This window comes from Nicotiana tabacum, chromosome 13 (genome assembly GCF_000715075.1).
Source record: "Nicotiana tabacum cultivar K326 chromosome 13, ASM71507v2, whole genome shotgun sequence".
NCBI lineage: Eukaryota > Viridiplantae > Streptophyta > Magnoliopsida > Solanales > Solanaceae > Nicotiana > Nicotiana tabacum.
In genome coordinates this window covers 74,355,310-74,374,653 of record NC_134092.1, presented here as the reverse complement: position 1 = coordinate 74,374,653, position 19,344 = coordinate 74,355,310, and the positions used below count along the sequence as shown (strand labels likewise).

The following is a 19,344-nucleotide window of genomic DNA, read 5'->3' as shown; positions in this document are numbered from 1 at the left end:
ACCTGCATACATCAGGTGAGGCAGCGGGGCCGCTTTGTGTGAAGATGGTTACAGAGGATCTCATCTTAAATCCAATAAATGTTATTGATAGCTCTTAATAAGCTTGCTCTGGTTTAAACGGTTATCTATATTATTCTATTGCTACACTGGTTCATCATATTCATCTTATATTTCTAAATTCTTAAATTGGTGTTTAGTTTTCATACTAGTACTATTCGACGGTACTAACGTCCCTTTTGATGGGGGTGCGGCATCTTTAAATGGATGCAGGTGGTTCAACAGAAGGAGATATTGATCAGTGATAGCAGTACACCTATCCCATATACATATATATACATATATACGCGTATATAACGCCATCTGGTCATGGTTTAATGTACATGTATAGATGAATGCAATGCATGAGAAGTACGTCAATAAAATCTCTCGCAATGTCATAAGACCCTTATACCTCTGATTAATATCATAAAATAAACTTTATCAATTTACGTATTTTCTGAGACCCATGAACAGACGATATAGTAATAAGACATATGGGAATTCAAGAACGTAGGCACCTCTAATACTTCTATGAACAGAGTCATTTATGGAAGTTGTGCATTTACTAGTTTCGTTTGTGTCGTATAGGTCATGCCAAAAAGAAATAAGGGATAGCCTTAACATACCTGAACCGATTCTCTTGACAATCCTTCTAACACACGCCAATCGCGACGAAATACATAATAGCGAGATCGAAATAGGGAACAATTCGTATGAAATGCTCGAAGCAATAACGTTGCTATTGCAAAATCATCTATGTTAAAAACATTCTTCTTAAGATGTGAGTAATCACATTGCTTATGCACAATAATGTTTGCTGAAACCCTTTCTTAAGATAGGAGTATTAACGTTGCTATGCAAAGTAAGCTTTTGCTGAAACTCTTTCTTAAGAGAGGGGTATTAATGTTGCTATGCAAAGTAAGCTTTTGCTGAAACTCTTTCTTAAGAGATTGCAATTGATTTTGAACTAGTAATGCTACCTTAGGAGGCCCCCACATAGGATGACTAATTCTTTGCTAAAGGCTTCTAATTTGGCCACCTAGATATAATGAATCATATTCAGTTCTTGGGGCTGCCACGTTTTTGGGCCTCTTAGGCCTTATCCCAATATCTTAATTAATTACTAATGTCTTATTTAACTAATTAATCTCCCATTAACCATTAATCAACTCATTATCCACATAATTAAGAATTATCTCAAATTACTTAAAATACTACTCACTTTTAACACACTTTATGTACCCTACTATCGCGGTCATGTGGTACCTTGTATGGCACTAGTCCATAAACACCAGGTATTATTGCTCGGACCATATTTTACTCCAAATCGACAACCTTCAACGAAACTCATTTTCTTTGATTCGTTTACCCTTTAACCTTTACGGCACTTACTTATCGCCTGTTATAAATAGCATAAATGCTCATAGCCTAAAAAATAATCTCATCCCCGAGTCTACGTCGATTAACTTACGACGAAACTTTTACGTACGAAATGCGGGATATAACATTCCCATCCCTCGGGTAGTGCTTGTGGATTCCATCATGGCCGGTTACCCAATCAATGTGGGTGTTGTGATGTCGGCCAACATCTCAGTGATAGCACGGTAGGATAGCTCGTCATACCCGTATCCCAGCACTATTACAGAATATCTTACCGATGCAAAGGTAGAGCCAAGGGATTTTGACACAAAGGTGAAGTTGAAGAAGCCTTTTGATTGGTATTTACTTAGTGATGCGAGCAACCCGAAGAAGAAAGTTCAGCCTCCTACCACCACAAGCTAGTCTGATGAGCTAGCCATGGTAGTTTCTGAGTCAGTTGATGTTCCATCCACTTCGGCTGAGCCTTCCTCTAGTGCCACAGCTATGCCTCTGTCATCATCCATAACCTCTAATACAACTCCTACCATAGCTCTAAGGCCAGTGCCCATGCCTACTTCCCCACTATCTGCGTTGCGAGTCTCCCAGACATTGGCGAGTCTTAACAACTGGATACAAACGGATACTGCAAAGTTGTCTAACTTGTCTAGTACTGTTGTTGCGCAATCCACTTCTCAGGCACCTCAGGCTCCTTCTACCATTGATGAGACCCTAAAGAAGATTTTGGAGACCCAGAAGACAATCATGAGCACCTTGGTACAACACGGGTCGGTGATTGAACAGCTGGGAAAGGAAGTAAAGAAGATGAGAAAGTCCCAGGCCAGCAAGAAGACAGTGGATAAGCTCCGGAGAGAAGTGCACAAAATTGCCACAGCAGGAGACCTTCCCTTTGACATGCTACTTGACGTGCACCAGTCTTTCCCAGATCCTTCAGCCCCATATGCACCAGTAGCACCAGCTAGCCAGTCTGAAGAGCCAGACCTTGCTGCCGACACTACTGAGGCAGTGCGTGAGATGTTCGCCAACCCAGCCCCACCTAGAGTCGAGGATGACGATATCCAATTGGTTGATCCGGAGGGCGATGACATTTCTGGGGATACCGAGATATCCAAGGAGCCATAGGGAGTTTTCTTCACCCTTTCCTCTTTTACTCTTATTTTTCTAAGCATTGGGGATAATGCTTACTTTTATTCGGGGGGGGGGGAGGGAGGTGGAGTTTATTTGACACATTTGGTACACTTTGATACATTTGGCCTGTAATAATTTGATGATACTTTTTATTTTTCTTATTTGTATTTATCTATCTTCTCTCTCTCTCTTACTATGTATATTCATTCTATCTTTAGTAGTTTTGCTCATTAGCTTCTTTATCTTTGTTTTTCCTTATTAGCTTCTTTATCTTTTCCATATTAGTTTTTGTTTTTTTGTAGATTTTTTTATGCTTTAGTAGATAATAAGCCTTTGGTTTTCTTAATGCTACGGTTCTTTTCAAAGGTAGTTGTTGTGTGAACCGGGTGACACGTTCAAACGATGGATGGCGTGACAACCTTCTTAAGGGAATGAGTCCGTTTTTGTGTTTCGGTAATAATAGTAGTAGTAATGTATAAAAAGACCTAATTAAGTCATGCTCGAAGAGTCAACCATGCTTCAATTGGTACCAACACACTTAACTACGTGCTTATGGTTAGAAACAAGGATTTTGAAAGAAATAGCTCTAGTTAGTGACTTTGTGACTCTTGAGTTAACTTTAGCAATCATCGAGTGGTTTAATAGGACCATAGTGATCTTTAAACTTGAATGTGGTCATTGTGGGCCCTCAACTCTATCCTCTTTTAGAATCTAGTTGCGTGAGGGGTGAGATGAATTACTAGTCCAAGTATCTGCACGAAAGGTATAGAACTTTCCCCGAATATGTTTCAAGGAAAAATCATAAGTTTTGCTTGGTTTGATAAGTGATTGTAGGCTCTCCTTGGCCCGTTTGAGCATTCTATTGCCAACCAATGTTGTTATCCCTAGTCAACCTGTTACATCCCGTACTTTGGAACGTTGGATTTGTCGTAAGATAATTGACATAAGTTCAAGGATAAGCTTATTTATGGGATTATAAGTATTTATGCTATTTATAACAAGTGATAAGTAAATTCGTGAAGGTCAGAGGGTAAATGAATTGAATAAAATGAGTTTCGTCGAAGTTTGTCATTTTGGGATGAAAAAATGGTCCAAGCTATAATACCCCGTATTTATGGACTAGTGCAATACAATATACCATGTGACCATGTAAGTAAGATATATAAAGTATGTTAAAAGTGATTAGTATTTAAGTGAAATGAGATTTAGAAATTAATTATGTGTGTAATTAGTTAAATGGAAAATTATAGTGGAAGACTAATTTAATTGAATTATTGAGTATATAGTTGGTGTAGTGGATAACATTCCACATGTCACATGGTGGCAACAACATTAGTGACTAATCTACACCCATAAGTGGTGGTGGCACTATTAAACTCAATGTCTCAAGAGAGAAGCTAAGGAGGACATGTGTAAATGGAAAAAGGTTACAATTATGTCTCTTGTTTCACTTGATTTGAGAATGAAATTGAAGAATAGATAGGTGTCACGCCCCAAACTCAGGGAGCGCGACCGGCGCTCAACCGAGAGAACCCGGCCGAGCAAGCCTATTAAACTTACTTCTATCCAAACTCATCCATGAATAAAAAAGAGATGTACTCCATTAATCAATCACTGAAAATATTTTATTAACAACTCTCTTTTCATTCCCATTAGTAGCTTTATTCATAATTTCCAAAATATTACGAGTTTATAGAATTAATAAAAACATAATTTCCAAGTACCAACATTTCTAGTTCAATTCCCAACATCAACCATAACCCACAACCTGTCTACGGAGCCTCTAAATACAATAAAAGAGTAATATGGAAATGCCGGCAACAAGGCCCCGACTATACCTCAAAACACTGTACATGAGAAACAAAAGATACATGACCCCGAAATGAAGTGGGGCTTACTAAATCAGTTGAAAATAGTGCACTACTATCACTGATCAATGCCGCCTGCTGAAGAACCATTTGCATCCATTAAAGATGCAGCGCCCCTGGCAAAAGGGATGTTAGTACTGTCGAATAGCACTAGTATGTATAGCTAAAAGTCCTCTTTCAAAATAAAATGCCCATATGATAAAAGGCAACACATAGAAACAACAAGTCATAATCAACAATATCCAAATGTTCATTTAAAACATAATACTTTTCAAACTACGAACTTCATATACAATTTTGGTTGGGAGATCATTAACACCGATATAGCACCGTCTTTGTTAGCATGGAGTCCGATCACGCCCGATCGGCTAGGCCACTTCCCACGAACAATGTGGTTTGACATGTGATGCAAAAGAAAGTTGTTACCAAGAGTAGTACCACCATATGCGCAATATGGCGTTTGATCTCCACCCAATCAACTAGGCCGCCTTTCCACATATGCCGTGTGGGTTGACTTTTTCAATCCACAAAGGTTCCAGTTTCATCCCAATTAAGAGGAATAATATCACAATTTCCAAAAGTTCCAATTTCATCCCAAATAAGGGGAATAATCTCAATCCACCCCTACACCGGCACGTGTAGTTTCAGGTGTGGGCCTTATGACCCACCCTTCCTCGGTATTGCTAATGATGCTCCCAAAAATAGTTTTGATTTGATTTGTAAATAGAAATATCATAAATACAATTGTACTCACCTCAACATCTTTCACATTGTATGAATTCTCATTAGTATTTCCAGTCATTCACAACGATAATATTTCCTTGGCTCATTAGGCCATTCACAAGATTCTTTATTCCTGGCACGATGGCCGTATTTCATATTCCACACTTTCACCTCTTTCAATTTCAAAGATCACCATCAAGTATCAACATATAGGATATTTCAGAAATCATATACTTCAAATCCATTTGAAATGGAAACTTCAAAGACAAATGGTTTCTTCCCAAAGAATGAGGCATACCAACCAACAATAGAAACACACATGAAAAATCATAAACAGTCAATACACCATTTACTCTTGCAATACTCTTCCCCAGAAATGACAATGTACAATTTTAACACATAAGTATATAGAACTTGAATCACACTGGATATATTTATAAATCAAAGCATTAGTTAAAGCAGCCACTAATGGGCATGAATTTAGTACAAAAGTTTTTAGACAATTCTATCTTCGTAGTCATTTTTAAACAATTGAGTCGAGGCTCATTTCACATTCTTTATCGCATTTTCTCAAATCATTTGCATTACTAGACATAATCATAACTTACATTCTTGGCACGTTGGCCACACTCTATATCCCCAATTAACTTATTTCAGTTCCAACCATCTTTATAGATTATCAACAATAAGACATTTCCAAATCAAGACTTTAGGTACACATATGAGCAATTAAGAGTCTTAAAAATATTGAGATTTTCTCACCCAATTTGGCATACTATCTTTTATTGAAACACGACTCAAAGCCATAACCTTTTAATATGTAACCCATACTTTGAAACTTACGAAAATAATATGGAATTCGATTCCAAGAGAGAAAGTTTAGCCAACATACCTCAATCGAGCTTCCTTAACTCTAGAATGATCCGGAATTCTTAGCAATCCCGATCTATTTTGAGACATAACAAAATTGAACCATAATTAGGAAGATATTCATGGTCTCGACTCATTTGAGCATTTTATCAGACACTAGGTGTGAAAATTTAACTACAAGGTTATTCTACAAGATTTTCTTCACTCCACAACCCAATCCTTACTTATTTCAGTTCAACAATCTTTCCACAATTCTTATTGGTACATACATGTATAAATAATAATCTCATACCCATGAATCATACTTCTAATCAACCATCTTCTACCCAAATTCGAAATTGAAAACTAGGGTATGGAACCTTACCTCTTAGATGAAGAACTTGTGGGTTTTCCTTGTTAATATTCCAAGATTTGAGCAAGACTTAATGAATAATTAGCCTAGGGTTTTCCTCTCTCTAAAACACTCTCCTTTCTCTCTAAAACATCAGATTTTTGCTCAAAAATGACCCAAAGCGTGTATTTAACGAAGTAGGGTCGGGTTTTAAAAACCCAAAAATGGAGCTCCGGAACAGGTTCTGCGGTCGTATATGCGACCTCATAATGGATATGTAGACCGCATATCGGTCGCATAATTACAGACCAAAACGATCAAAAATTCTGCCCGTGTATGCGGTCCGCATAACTGTTATGCGATCGCATAATGCACCGCATAACAGTTATGCGGCCGTATAGCCGACCGCAAAATTGCCCCCAGACTGGCCTTATCCTGCTCACTTCTGCGGCCATTATGCGGCCCGCAGAGTTATTATGCGGTCGCATAATGGACCGCATAAACGCGCTTTTTTGCCAAAATATTTTCCTTTACTTTCCGGTGCATTGTTCAACCCAAAAAGTCCGAACCGCGGTGAGCAAGCTCGCCGCGAAGATCTTATACCATCCTCAAACACGCAAGCCTACTCCGGCACTACGAAACCTTGAATTCACTTGCGAAATTTACTGGACTTTACACTAAAATACTTCAAAAGTTTTCGGGGTGTTACAATAGGTTCAACATAGTGTAGCAGCAAAGAACGTTAATTTGAGATGATTTTCAGCAACATGAGCTCAAAATTTCATGAAAGCAAAGTGTAATCTTACTCAAAGACAATATATTGGTTTTGTCAACCGCCTCGATCTAGTTGTTCCATTTTGGCGAGTTGGTTAATCCGGGCTTTCTTTGATGTGAAGTAAGATGTAATAAGAGTATTTCTTGGAAAATAAGGTAATAATTTTCCTCTCCTTAGTATATTTAAATTCGTCTAGGTCATGGCTAAATTGTGGAATGAGAGTTATGGAATTAATAGCAGAAAATTACATTTTGACGTTGTTGTTATTGTGTCGGCTATTCGGTAATGTTTGAAGTTGTGTTGTGGCTGGAAATCATTGGAGTAACTTGGATATATAGTTGTAGTTGTCATTGATATGTGTTTTGAAGGAAAGAAATATTGAAGAAGTATGTTTGATAATCGTAGCCGAGCTTGCCACTCGTTGTATCATAGTTTGGGTTGTAAAACTTGTTGTGGGAGTTGCTAGTAGGGTTGTTGTATTACCTTGACTATGGTAGGCTTGAGGGAATGATAAGAACAGCAGAAATCATATCCATTTCATTGTAGGATAGGTTATCTTCCGTTATGCGATTAAGAGAATTGTTCATATGGTTGACAATAGTATTATTCTTGTTATTGCATAGTTCGCGAAGTGGATACGAGTTGAGCTCTTGAGCGAGTGGGTTAAGACCAGGTATGTTAAGGTTATCCCTTCTTTCCTTTTGGCATGATCTATGTGATACAAACGAAACGAGCAAATGTGCAACTTTCATAAATGACTATATTCATAAATGTACTAGGGGTGCCTATGTTCTTGATTCCCCATGTGTCCTATTATTATATCGTCTGTTCATGGGTCTCAGAAAATACATAAGTTGATAAAGTTGATTTCATGATACTAATCGAAGGCATATTGATCTTATGATATCCCGACAGATCTTATTGACTTACTTTTAATGCATTGCATTTATTTATACATGTATATTGACCACCAGATGGCGTTATATACCCGTATATTATAAATATATGGGATATGGGGAAAGGTTATGGCGTTATATACGCAACAGCACCTGATCAGTTGGTATACGTTGACGATTTCGCCCACAGAGGCCGAGATGATATGACGGGATGCCCTCAGAGGCTCGATGAACGCAGGGAATTGGCATATGTAAGAATGGTAGCTCAAAAGCAAAGAACGGAGCGGTATTATAATCGAAGAGCCAACCTCCGTTATTTCAAAGTAGGTGACTTGGTCCTAAATAAAGTAACTCACAATACCCGGGAGCTCAATGCGGGGAAGCTAAGTCCAATGTGAGAAGGCCCCTACCGGGTCTCAGCTATCACCGAAAAAGATTCATACAAGTTGGAAAACAAAAATGGAGAAACGTTGCCCAGCAATTGGAACGTGGCACACCTCAAAAGATATTATTGCTGATGAACATTATCCGATCAGAAAGTATGTGCTGCACTCTTTTTCCCTTCATTCAGTTTTTGTCCCAATTGAGTTTTTCTAGCAAGGTTTTTAATGAGGCAGCAACAGAAAGCACACTATGAAGACAGAAACAATAAGGCCTTTAATAGCAAGACACACAAGCAGAGATCCACTCGGGGATGGTTAGATAATTTTTTGCTCTGTAGCAAATTCTCACCGGGAAGTTAAGTTTGCCATTGAGCAAAGTTTATCTGATCACACACGAGCACAAATTCCAGTGTTCCAATTCGCATTATTCGCATTCAAACACTGGGGGAATGATATGAGGATACAGCAATACTGACTGCCACGTCGACCGGGAACAAAAACTAGGAAATATAATTACGTCATCGGGACCGGGGACTGCACGAACAGCCCCGTAGAAACTAGTTGTGCAAGTTAGCCACAAGTAATGGCAATTTCTTTTCAACATAGCAAATGCTTATGTAGTTTTTAAAAATAGAGGGAATAAAATGAAATCCTTTTGTTTTTATCTTGTTTCTTGTCTGAACGATGAATTAACTTTATCATTTGAACGTTAAACAAGTACTTCAAATGTTAGTTCCGTAATGAACTGGAGACGTCCTCTTCAAGAGAACAATAAACATAAGAGGGCCCTCTCTTATAAAAACCCTGTTGTTAAAGGGTTGGTTCCGAAAGAATTTATGCCCGGAATCGAAAATGCCATCGGGGAAAAATCCACCCGAAGCCGCATACGAAAAGGACTCAAAAAGTAAACTTGCGCAAATACTTATCAGAGCCCTCACGGAAAAGGGCTGATGCCCGGAACAAAAAATGCTTTCGGGGAGAATACACCTAAAGGTTTCACGTAGTAAGATGCAAAAGAATCTGCGCAAAATTCTTAAAGAAAATGCAAAGATTAAAGGCTTGCATATTCTAACAATGAGAAGACTCAGACAATACTTGAGGAAAAGATGTTTTTATTAATGAAAACATGACAAAATGGCATAGATACAAGAACTGGAAAAGAAAAGAAAAGCTAAATTGCATTGTCTCTGGAACCAGGAGGAAGAGAAGTGTCTGCGCCCCCGAAAGGAAGTAGACGGACCCATCGATGGCTCAACATTTTTATCAGTTTTCTCTTCGACATCATCATCCTCTGATTTTTCTTCAGTTCTCATAATCTCTGAACAAGAACCAGAAGGACCAGGTGCATCAAACCTTGATGGGAGTCCACTTTTAGCAGCTAACTCAAGCTCGCGGGCCTTTGCAATTTCAGCATCAAAGTCAATGACACCAGCTTTGGCCTCTTCCAAAGTTTTTCTCCTCATGCTGTACATGGCATAAGTTTTTTCAACAATGAGGGAAGCGGCTCACCGCTTGAGTTCTTCTTTGAGTTGAGTTACCTCGACCGAAAGATTTTCCTAGGCAGATGTAGCATATTTGAGGCTGACATCAAGGACACATACAGTTGAACTAAAGAGCCTATTATGCTTGATAATTTTCATGTACTTCTCTTCTAGTTGGGCGTGTTTTGCCCCACAATAACAAGCTCTTCAATATTGGAGTTCAAGGTTGCCTCTAAGGTAATCACTCTTTCAGCGGAGGCAGCCTCACGTTCGATTGCAGCAAGAACTACGTTATGGACTTCAACCCATTTGGCCTTGGCTTCGTCAAATCTAACCCTCAGAGGGCTAATTTCTTGTCTAAGGGTTACTACTTCTTGCTCGCTCTGCCGCAAACGACCTTCCAATACAATATCTTCAGTGGCTTTGGCTTCCAGTTCTGTTCTGCATTATCTACTAAAGGCTTCAGATAACTAGCAAGCTCCACTGGCCGGTATAGAAAGTTGTATCAGACACAGCAATTGGGGCTCGAAAATGGGAGTCGACAGTATCTACTAAATCAAATTCTCCCCAAAGTGCCGAGACATTGTCCTCGGTTGGTGTAGCCCTCTCAACAGGTAAGCATCTTGTTGAGATGATGAGGATCGTCATCTTCTATGTAGAGAAGATCCCTCATCACTAGCTTCTCCATCATCATCGATCATCACGGTGTCTATGACCGGCCCGGAAGGAGGTCCAGTCAACATCAATACCGAAGATGACTCAGGGGCATCAATCTTCGCCCTTTTATTCTTTTCCCCGGCTGCAGAGGACCGTCTTCTCTTTTGTTGTTTATCTTCTAGCTGGGTACTCCGAAAAGAAGCATTTGCTCTCAAAGCAGGCCCGGAGCTACCTGTTCGAGTAAGCGCCTCCTGAAGCAGCCTCGCTGCATCAGTAGGATCAACCAAGACATCCTCCTCGGGAACAGCAACAGAGCCCGCAGGTAGACCTAATTTCATAGACAGGTTAGAAGAGATCAATCAAGTTCTTTATATGAAAAATTGAAATGAGATAAGTTTGAATTACCATGATTCTTGGCCTTCCACTCGTATTTAGGGGCCAAGTCTTTCCACAAGATCTTTTGTGCCCACCGGTCCAAACCTTCAATCACCGGTGGGACCCACCGAGTTGCTGAAACAGACAAAGAATGGAAGATCAATACGGCTACTAAAGATTTTTTAGTAAAAGGAACTATTAAATAAAGAGCTTACGAGTGCGATTCCAAGCGACCGGAAAGGATGAAGCCATTGCTGGAATGATATTGTCGGTGGCAATTGCAACGAATCGTTCCATCCATCCACGGTCGTTGTCATCATCGCTAGACAATAAGGCATGGTGGCCATGCTTGCAGAGGTTTATCATTCCCCCGCGGAAGATTTTGGGAGAATAAAGATTCATCATTTGAGCTAAGGTTAGCTCTTCCCAGTTTCCTGGCACAAACTCCGGAGACAAGCAATCGTTCTCCATACATAAGGACTTACTTGTGCCAAACACATCTGGTAACGGAGGCAAAAATCCGCAATCATGGAGTCAATCTCTCTGCTAAAGAAATCGCACCCAAAGTAAAGGGATATGTGTTAACATATGTAAAACCTTCCTTGGGAAGGTTGACTCACTCCGATGGATCGGGAACGATAATTTCTAAGTCATGGCAGCGACAGTCCTCCCTCACAGCAGGAATGCTCGAAGAACGTATTGAAGAAGGATACCTGCTAACGGCCCATGTACGAGAATTATCGGTAGGAAATTTCTCTTCGAAGTCTTTTGTGGTAATAAGACTTCCAGGGATGATGGAACCCACTGTTGGAGGAACAAAGTCCTCGGCTTTGTTCTTGCTTTTTGAGAAATCGGTACGTTTTGAGGAAGAGGCCATTGTAGGAAAGAAAGGGTTTTTAGTTTGAAGAGAATTAGGAAAAAGATGAAGAAACAATATGCAAAAGTAGATGAAGGAAGTTATAAAGTGTAAGGGTGGAAGTTGATACGTATAAGTAAAAGTTTTGGCGGCTAAATTCATGGCCGGAATTACCTCGATAATCGGCGAAAGAAGTGTTAAATCATGGGAAGACGCGTGTTCGGGGCATTAAATATGGAGAGACATGCGTCTAATCAACCGTCAGTAGCCTTCAGATGGATTTATAGTAATTCCCGCCAAAAGAGTGTTTCTACTAACTTTCCGGTAACACAAAGTTATGTCACCAGAAAATATGGGGACTATCTGTATTGGGTAAAATATGTTATGGCACGTGACTGTCCAAGAAAAGGACATGTGGAACCCAAGACGTGGGGATGACTGAAGACAATAATTTTGTTTGTCACCAGAAAGAATAATGCTCATAAAAATATGATAAATGCTCTTCTTCCAGTAGCATTAAATAGGGAATATTCATGGCATTAAGAGCAATTACCCGTTACAAAAACTTTTGTATTTATATTCACCGTTACATCTTCATCTATACTCCTCATAATTGACATTAAAGAAGGGCACGACCCTAAGACCTTCTTCATAGCTATAAATAGTGAGCTCGGGTGTCATTGTAAGGAGGGCAGCGACTATTCTGGCAAACTTATACTATATTTTATACAAAACTCAATCCAATCTTAGCTTCTGATTTCTCAATTCTTTTTATTTTTGTGCCCGAAAATCTTGTTCCTGGAATTGTTGCTTCTGCTGATTCGTCCATATCTTAAGGCTAAGTATTGCATAATTCTTTAATTATTTATTTATTTTAGAATCAAATTAATTCATTTATCTAGAAATCGCGTATAAATTCAACTGTACCATTTTACAGGTGAACAAACTATTTAGGAACTTTTCCAACAGTTGTGTCTCTCTCCCTTATATATACTATATACATTTGACATGGATCTGGGTTGATCCACATGGGTGACCTGAATACAATTTCCTTCACTTATTTTATCCAATTTCCTTCATTTATTTTATCTAGCTAGAAAACTCAAAAATTGTTATGAATAGTTTGTAGATATGGATGCCCATGTGGTTGAATTGCTTATAGATGGATTCTCATAGTTTATGTCCATCCAATGCACTATTTTACAATAGTAAGTCTTCTCATTTTTGTGCCTATAAAAGGCTGTGTAAATGGCAATGGAAAGACACACCAGAAGAAGTGAAAAACTTCTTCTTTGAAAAACTTCTTCTTTCTATCTCTGTTTCTTATTTATATTTTACTAAACTACTTTTATTTCATAAAAAAAATTAATTTGTACTCAATGTTTTGTTTCTATCGGTGGTTGGATGAATAAAGAAACAGTAAGACATGAAATTAGGTTTTAAAAAAAACAAGGAAAAGAGAGGACGAATTCTTTATTTTCCAGAATGTTGCATTCATGAGCGTACACATCAGGCCTTGGCCTAAATGGGCTTCACAGATTATACAACATTAGATTGATGCTAAAATTGCCACACACTGGTATATAATTGAAAAAGAGAGATACAAAGAAAGAAGGAGAGAAATTCTATAAGTATATAGTTTGTAAGTAGCCCAATGAACTCGAATTAAATTACATCAACAACAATGGGTTGTTGGTCACCTGACATACGCCTACAATTGTTTCTTGTGGCCGTCAACTGATACGGCGAACGATCGGTGCTAAGCCACTGATCCACGTTGAACAGCTGTTGACTGCATTGTTTGTGGTCTCCTGTTGAGGTGACTTCCACGTAGCTACAGTACCATGCGGAGTGTCGGCCTGTACCATCAGAAGTCAAGACCATTTTGCAGATCGGCCCAGTCAAACATGGTCCATGGCCACTGAACATATCTGAGTGGTCAGTTTCAAAGTAGTTATACCCTGAGCCCATAAGCCCACCCCAAGCCACTAGGTTCTTGATTCTAATTCCATAGCCACTCGCATCGTAGAGAGTCAAGCTTATTTTTGAGTCAGTTGCATCCTCCATGAATGGCCCAGTCCGAATGTAAGCTGTGTACACACAATTTGGTTCCTGCATTTTTCTATTAAATCAGCAAGAGCAAAATGCAAATACAAAATGAAAAACATGAGGGTATTCTAGGACTGTGACAAAGTAGCAGATTCTGTTACTATGTGAGCTATGATCAATATTTTAAAAAATATTTTTTTTATCAAATAGACATTAGAAAAAATACTTTTTGTATAGTTATAATATAAAAATATTATTTTAAAATATTGAGTTCCACTGTGTGTAAATATATATATATATATATATATATATATATATATATATATATATAGAGGGGTGACTTACAGCTCCAGAAATAGAAGAAATGGTAATGGAGAGGAGGAGGATAATGAGAGGGAACCAGAATTGGTTAACTTGATAAGCTACTCCCATGACAGCTACTTGTGCAAGAGAAATTGTTTCTTTATCGAGAAATGAGAGGATAAAGGTAAATGATTTTGAGATAGTGGAAGTGATAGTATGATACGTGTAGTTTATTTATAATGGATAAAAGCTTAGAGGAGACGATATTATATTGAGAGTGGATGAATAAAATTAGATTCACGGCGGCTAATAACTCGAACTGCCAGCTGTAAAGAGGATGGGATCAATATTAGTTTTAAAAGAAAAACAAGACGCATTCCTTTCGTGGATCTTCCTTTATTGCGAGCAAGTGGAGATGGTGGGATTTCCCAAATAATTTCTTTCATTTTTTCATTATATTTTTCCTGTAAATATAACTAGGTGGGTGCATGCATGTTTCTCTCTCATGGCGGCTTCTGAGCAGATTTGAAGTTTGGCTTCACTTTACAATATAGAAGTGCGATAATCATTTTAGGATAGAACGGAGAGGTGCAAGTGCACATATTATTATATAAAATGGAAATAAGTCAACAATACGTCTGGCAGGTCAAATTAGCCGCCATGAGTCCTATATAGTAATCGTTCTTCCACTAGGACTTTTATAGTGTGGCTCACGGGTAGGCCTACTGCCTAATTATAGTTTTGATCCTACAACTCTCAATATAATATCGTACCCTGTGAACTTTGATATAATCTATAAATAAATGGCAATAGAGACTGCTATATCTCAAAAGCACTTGCCTCTCATTTTATAAAGAAAGAAACAGCTAGACAGAACGAGTGTTCAGAAGCTGCCATGGGAGTAGCACAAGTTAACCAATTCTGGTTGCATCTCGTCATCCTCTTCTCCATCTCCGTTTCTTCTATTTATGGCACTGTAAGTCACTCTTCTCTACTTCTTCTATGTTGACGGATTTAATTAGAGTAGACGCAGTAATTTATGTCGAACTCGCTGCGTCTACTTCCTAATTACCTTATAAATTTATATATGTATGAAAGAAAAGAAACAAATATGAGTAAGAACAGAACACATTGATTCTAAATTATAAATTTGTCACTATACCATAATTTTGTTTTTGTTTGGCAATTGCTGATTTGATGGGAAAATGCAGGAACTGAATTGTGTATACACAGCTTATGTTCGGACTGGGACATTCTGGGGGTCTGGAACTGACTCAAAAATTACCTTGTCTCTTTATGATGCCAATGGCCATGGGCTTAGAATCAACAACCTACAGGCTTGGGGTGGGCTTATGGGGCCAGGTTACAACTACTTTGAAATGGACCAATTGGATATGTTTACGGGCCGTGGTCCGTGTTTGACTGCGCCAATCTGTAAAATGAACTTGACTTCTGATGGATCAGGTGATCACCACGGATGGTACTGTAACTACGTGGAAGTTACGTCTACAGCAGAACACAAACGATGCAGCCAACAACTGTTCACCGTGGAGGCGTGGCTCAGTGCCGGTCAGTACCCAGATGGGTTGACCGCCATTAGGAACAACTGTAAGCGTATTTCCAACGAACAACAACCAATTCATGATTCTGATCAATCTTATAAAGTAGTTGATGTAATTTAATTCGAGTTTATTGGACTTTAGCGGGCCAGAATTTCTCTCTCTTTATGTTTGTTCTTCTCTTTAATTTGTCAATTCATCAGATTGTGAAAATTTACGTGTTGATCTGATGTTGTATGATTTACGAAGGCCATTTAGGCCAAGGCCTGATATGTACTCTGATGAGTGCTACATAATTGGAACGGAAAGTTTTCTTCACCCATGATTTTTAGATGAATTGTGACACAAAAACATTTTCTATTGCAAGTTATGACAAGCCTTTGTACATAATTGGAGTGGAAGGTCACAGAAACCTATACATATTTCTTCCTTTTTTAGCTAATATACCACTAAGCTGGGTGCTTAGTGGTATTTTTTATTAATAATAATCAAAACAAAATACATGTGAGGAGGTCTCACAAAATGAAGGAAATTAAAATATGTAATTACATCAATCCTGTTACTAAAGTTGAGCAGCGTACTCAGATTTGGTAGTACATAATGAGCTAATTCAAGCAAATGAAATTGAACTTTAGCAATTGTCCTAGCTAAGCCTTGCCTGGTGGAGTTCCAAATTGTGCACCAAATTTTGCCAAAGTGGCCAGTCATCACGCGTGATTCTGGACCAAGCCGAGATATTAGCATTCGATCAACTTGCACTTCTTGATGTCCACACCAAGTGTCACATCCTGCTCTGGCAATAAAACTCACCAGAAGATGGGAAAAGGACGCTGTCTAGTTTGAAACATGCTTGTGGACCTTGCGATTTGATTCCACGGCTTCGTGTATGATCCCGGCATTGATTAGTGAGAACCACATGTCTATGCCTTCCTGATGTGGTGCATTATCTGAGTATGAAAAGCATATCCTCCCAATTAAAATCCATCTTCCCACAATTGCAAAATAAAACCCTTGCCCAGTCATGTAAAATCTGGGTAGTGCTCTCTTTGTGCGGGTGTCTCGAGTACTTGCTCTTCCATACATAGTACTATATCTTGATTCAATGACCATGCAAGAGTTGAAGAAGCAGTGAACATGCTAACAAACAACGTATAAGTTCTCAAAAATGCACCACATGTTTCAGTGACATTTCATGCTACTTATTTGCCAAGTTTGGAGCTTCTTCGATTGATCTGCTGATGCAACATGGAGCTGAATTATGCAGTGGTTGCACCAATAGGGAATGAATATCGAGGATGCTAATATCACCCTATAAGGTTTGGCCACAACATACAATCCAGCACCCTTATTTGTACCTGCAAAAAAGCAAACAAGGTTAGTGAAAAATACCTCCTTGCTCTCTTCCCTAAGGATTTGAGTAGGAAGATCAATATGAGCCCCATATCCAGACCTTACCCCTTGTCCTCCAACCAACATCAACATTCTCCAACTCCCCACATTAACACACACCATGCATCTTTTCTCCATAACCTTCAACATCAGTACACTTGAGGTTTTGCATTTCTCACCCCTAATGTAGGGCAACTGTAACTTGTCACTATTCAAGATCATTCTCCCTTTGACATTAAGATCAACAAATGAAGGAGTCTGAATCATTGTATTACTATCCAGTGTCAAATTAGCAAGGTGATCCGCTAATTGATTTCCTTCCCTAAGAACATGAGCTACATCAACTACACATCTTGCTCTCAAATGAATTATTTCGTCCATCAATGTAACAATGTTCCATGGTGGTTCCCACACATCATCAAGCACCATTTTCATTAATAACGAATCAGTCTCTATACAGGGAGGAAGATGAGAGTTAGCTATGTACCTTAGAGCTTCAGGGATAGCCCTAGCCTCAGCAATATTGTTTGTAGCCTCATAGATCTCCCCTGCTTGAGCATAAATTAGATCACCAATGCCATCTCTAATACAAAATACATAAGAAGCCCTTCCATTTGTATCTCTACATGCACCATCCGTGTTGCATTTTAACGATCCATCTGGAGGTAGTTTCCATAGAACCCTTGTATACTTCAATTTTGGAATATGTTGGTGTAGCTTGTCATGTAAATCTGGCCAGTTTGATGTCACTCCTGTGAAAGCTATTCTCCTCATCTTTAGTAGATTATGAAGGTAAGTAGAAATCAAGAAAATCAACCTATGAATAGACCCATCCTTCCCATGCATTCCTGAGTTTCTTTTCTTCCACAAATGCCACACAATCAAGGCTGGAATGGCTTGGTATGCTGTCCTCAAGCTTGTGTTGTCTGGCTTTCTCCCCCACTCATTTTTCACCTGTATTATATGCTTTTCATCAATGTTGATCCGTGCTGGTCCACAGAAGTACTTCCATACAAACATAGCTGCTGGAGATCTCAAGAAAGTATGAACTATGGTTTCCTCACTAGGGTTTCTACAACACCAATATTTTAATGTTTGAAAGTACCCCATCCTTCTCATGTAATCATCCAATGGTAGTTTGGCTTTCCATAATCTCCATATGAAGAAAGAGATCTTGAAAGGTAGTCCCTTCACCCATATAAACTTATATAGCATGTTCTCATGCTTCATGTTCCTTATGTATTGCCATGTTGTCTTTACTGAGAATTGCCCCTTGTATTCTAGTTGCCAATAAGCCTTATCCTTCAACTCCGGACTATTTGGTGGTGATATTTTCTCCATATTGTGATCAGTTATGTCATCTAGTAAGATCTCCATCAACAGCTCCTCATACCAAGCTCCATCTATCATTACTTCCCCGGCATAAATGATTGTTTCATCACACCAATAATTTGGGCCAGTAGCATGGTAAAGTGTAGCACCGCAGAAAATTTCGAAGTACTTAAGGGCTATTAAGAAAGTTGATGTGTGCTAATTATATTATTTTGTGTGCAGACAAGGACTATTAATATGATGGATATTAATTTGGATATGATAATAAGTGTACGAGAAATATTATAAGTGATGTGGGGTCTAAGGAGAGCCCTAAGTCTAAGCCAAGCTCGAAATTACATGATAGACTAAAGTTCCAAAAAAGTACGCACAAGACCAAACTTTGGATGACCATATATACATATATACAAGGATTTTTGTTATGGACAGCCTATCAAATGAAAGATCTTCGAGTCTAGTTTTTAACGCTTCAACCCGTTTGTCATTTGGACATTCCTACAAGACGTTATGACCAAATTACCAAAGACTGGCAGAGGAGTCTGCAGATGCGAAGCATTCGGGGCCGCGTTCGAAAGAATGACTTGGCAGTGAAGTGCTATCATAGCATCCAAGGCCGCATCCGAAATCCAAAAATCTGGGCCTATAAATACCAAGTCGGGGGAGAGAGTATTTTGAGTATTGGGGGTTAGGATTCTTGAGGTGAAGGGGCGATTTTAAGCTCAAATCAAGTCCAATCAACCAAGGTAAGTTGTTAATGTTATTTTGGATTTATTCTTACTCAATATACATGAGTTCTAGCATCATTCTTGCATCCAAATGCTAGATTTCATCATCAAATCCTCAAGAACACTAAAATCACCAAAGTTGTGATTTTTCAAGATTGAGTTACTAGAGGTAATTTTAATGCTTCAAACTCGTTTATTAAGAGTAGTTAGAAGTATTTGAAGCATTTG

The 19,344-nt window shown here is 38.8% G+C and overlaps 2 protein-coding genes across 2 annotated transcripts; one reads left to right on the top strand and one right to left on the bottom strand.

Moving 5' to 3' along the window:
• Positions 1-13,205: 13,205 nt before the first annotated feature.
• Positions 13,206-14,333, bottom strand: LOC107815746 (PLAT domain-containing protein 3). The gene is made up of 2 exons (XM_075228042.1): positions 14,154-14,333; positions 13,206-13,871 (listed from the first exon to the last, which is right to left on the bottom strand). Exons 1-2 carry the CDS (start codon positions 14,238-14,240, stop codon positions 13,425-13,427), a joined length of 534 nt encoding a protein of 177 aa, XP_075084143.1. The 5' UTR covers positions 14,241-14,333; the 3' UTR covers positions 13,206-13,424.
• A 606-nt stretch (positions 14,334-14,939) lies between these two features.
• Positions 14,940-15,988, top strand: LOC107815747 (PLAT domain-containing protein 3). Its single transcript, XM_016641376.2, has 2 exons — positions 14,940-15,087; positions 15,323-15,988. Exons 1-2 carry the CDS (start codon positions 15,007-15,009, stop codon positions 15,791-15,793), a joined length of 552 nt encoding a protein of 183 aa, XP_016496862.1. The 5' UTR covers positions 14,940-15,006; the 3' UTR covers positions 15,794-15,988.
• The last annotated feature ends 3,356 nt before the right edge of the window (positions 15,989-19,344 follow it).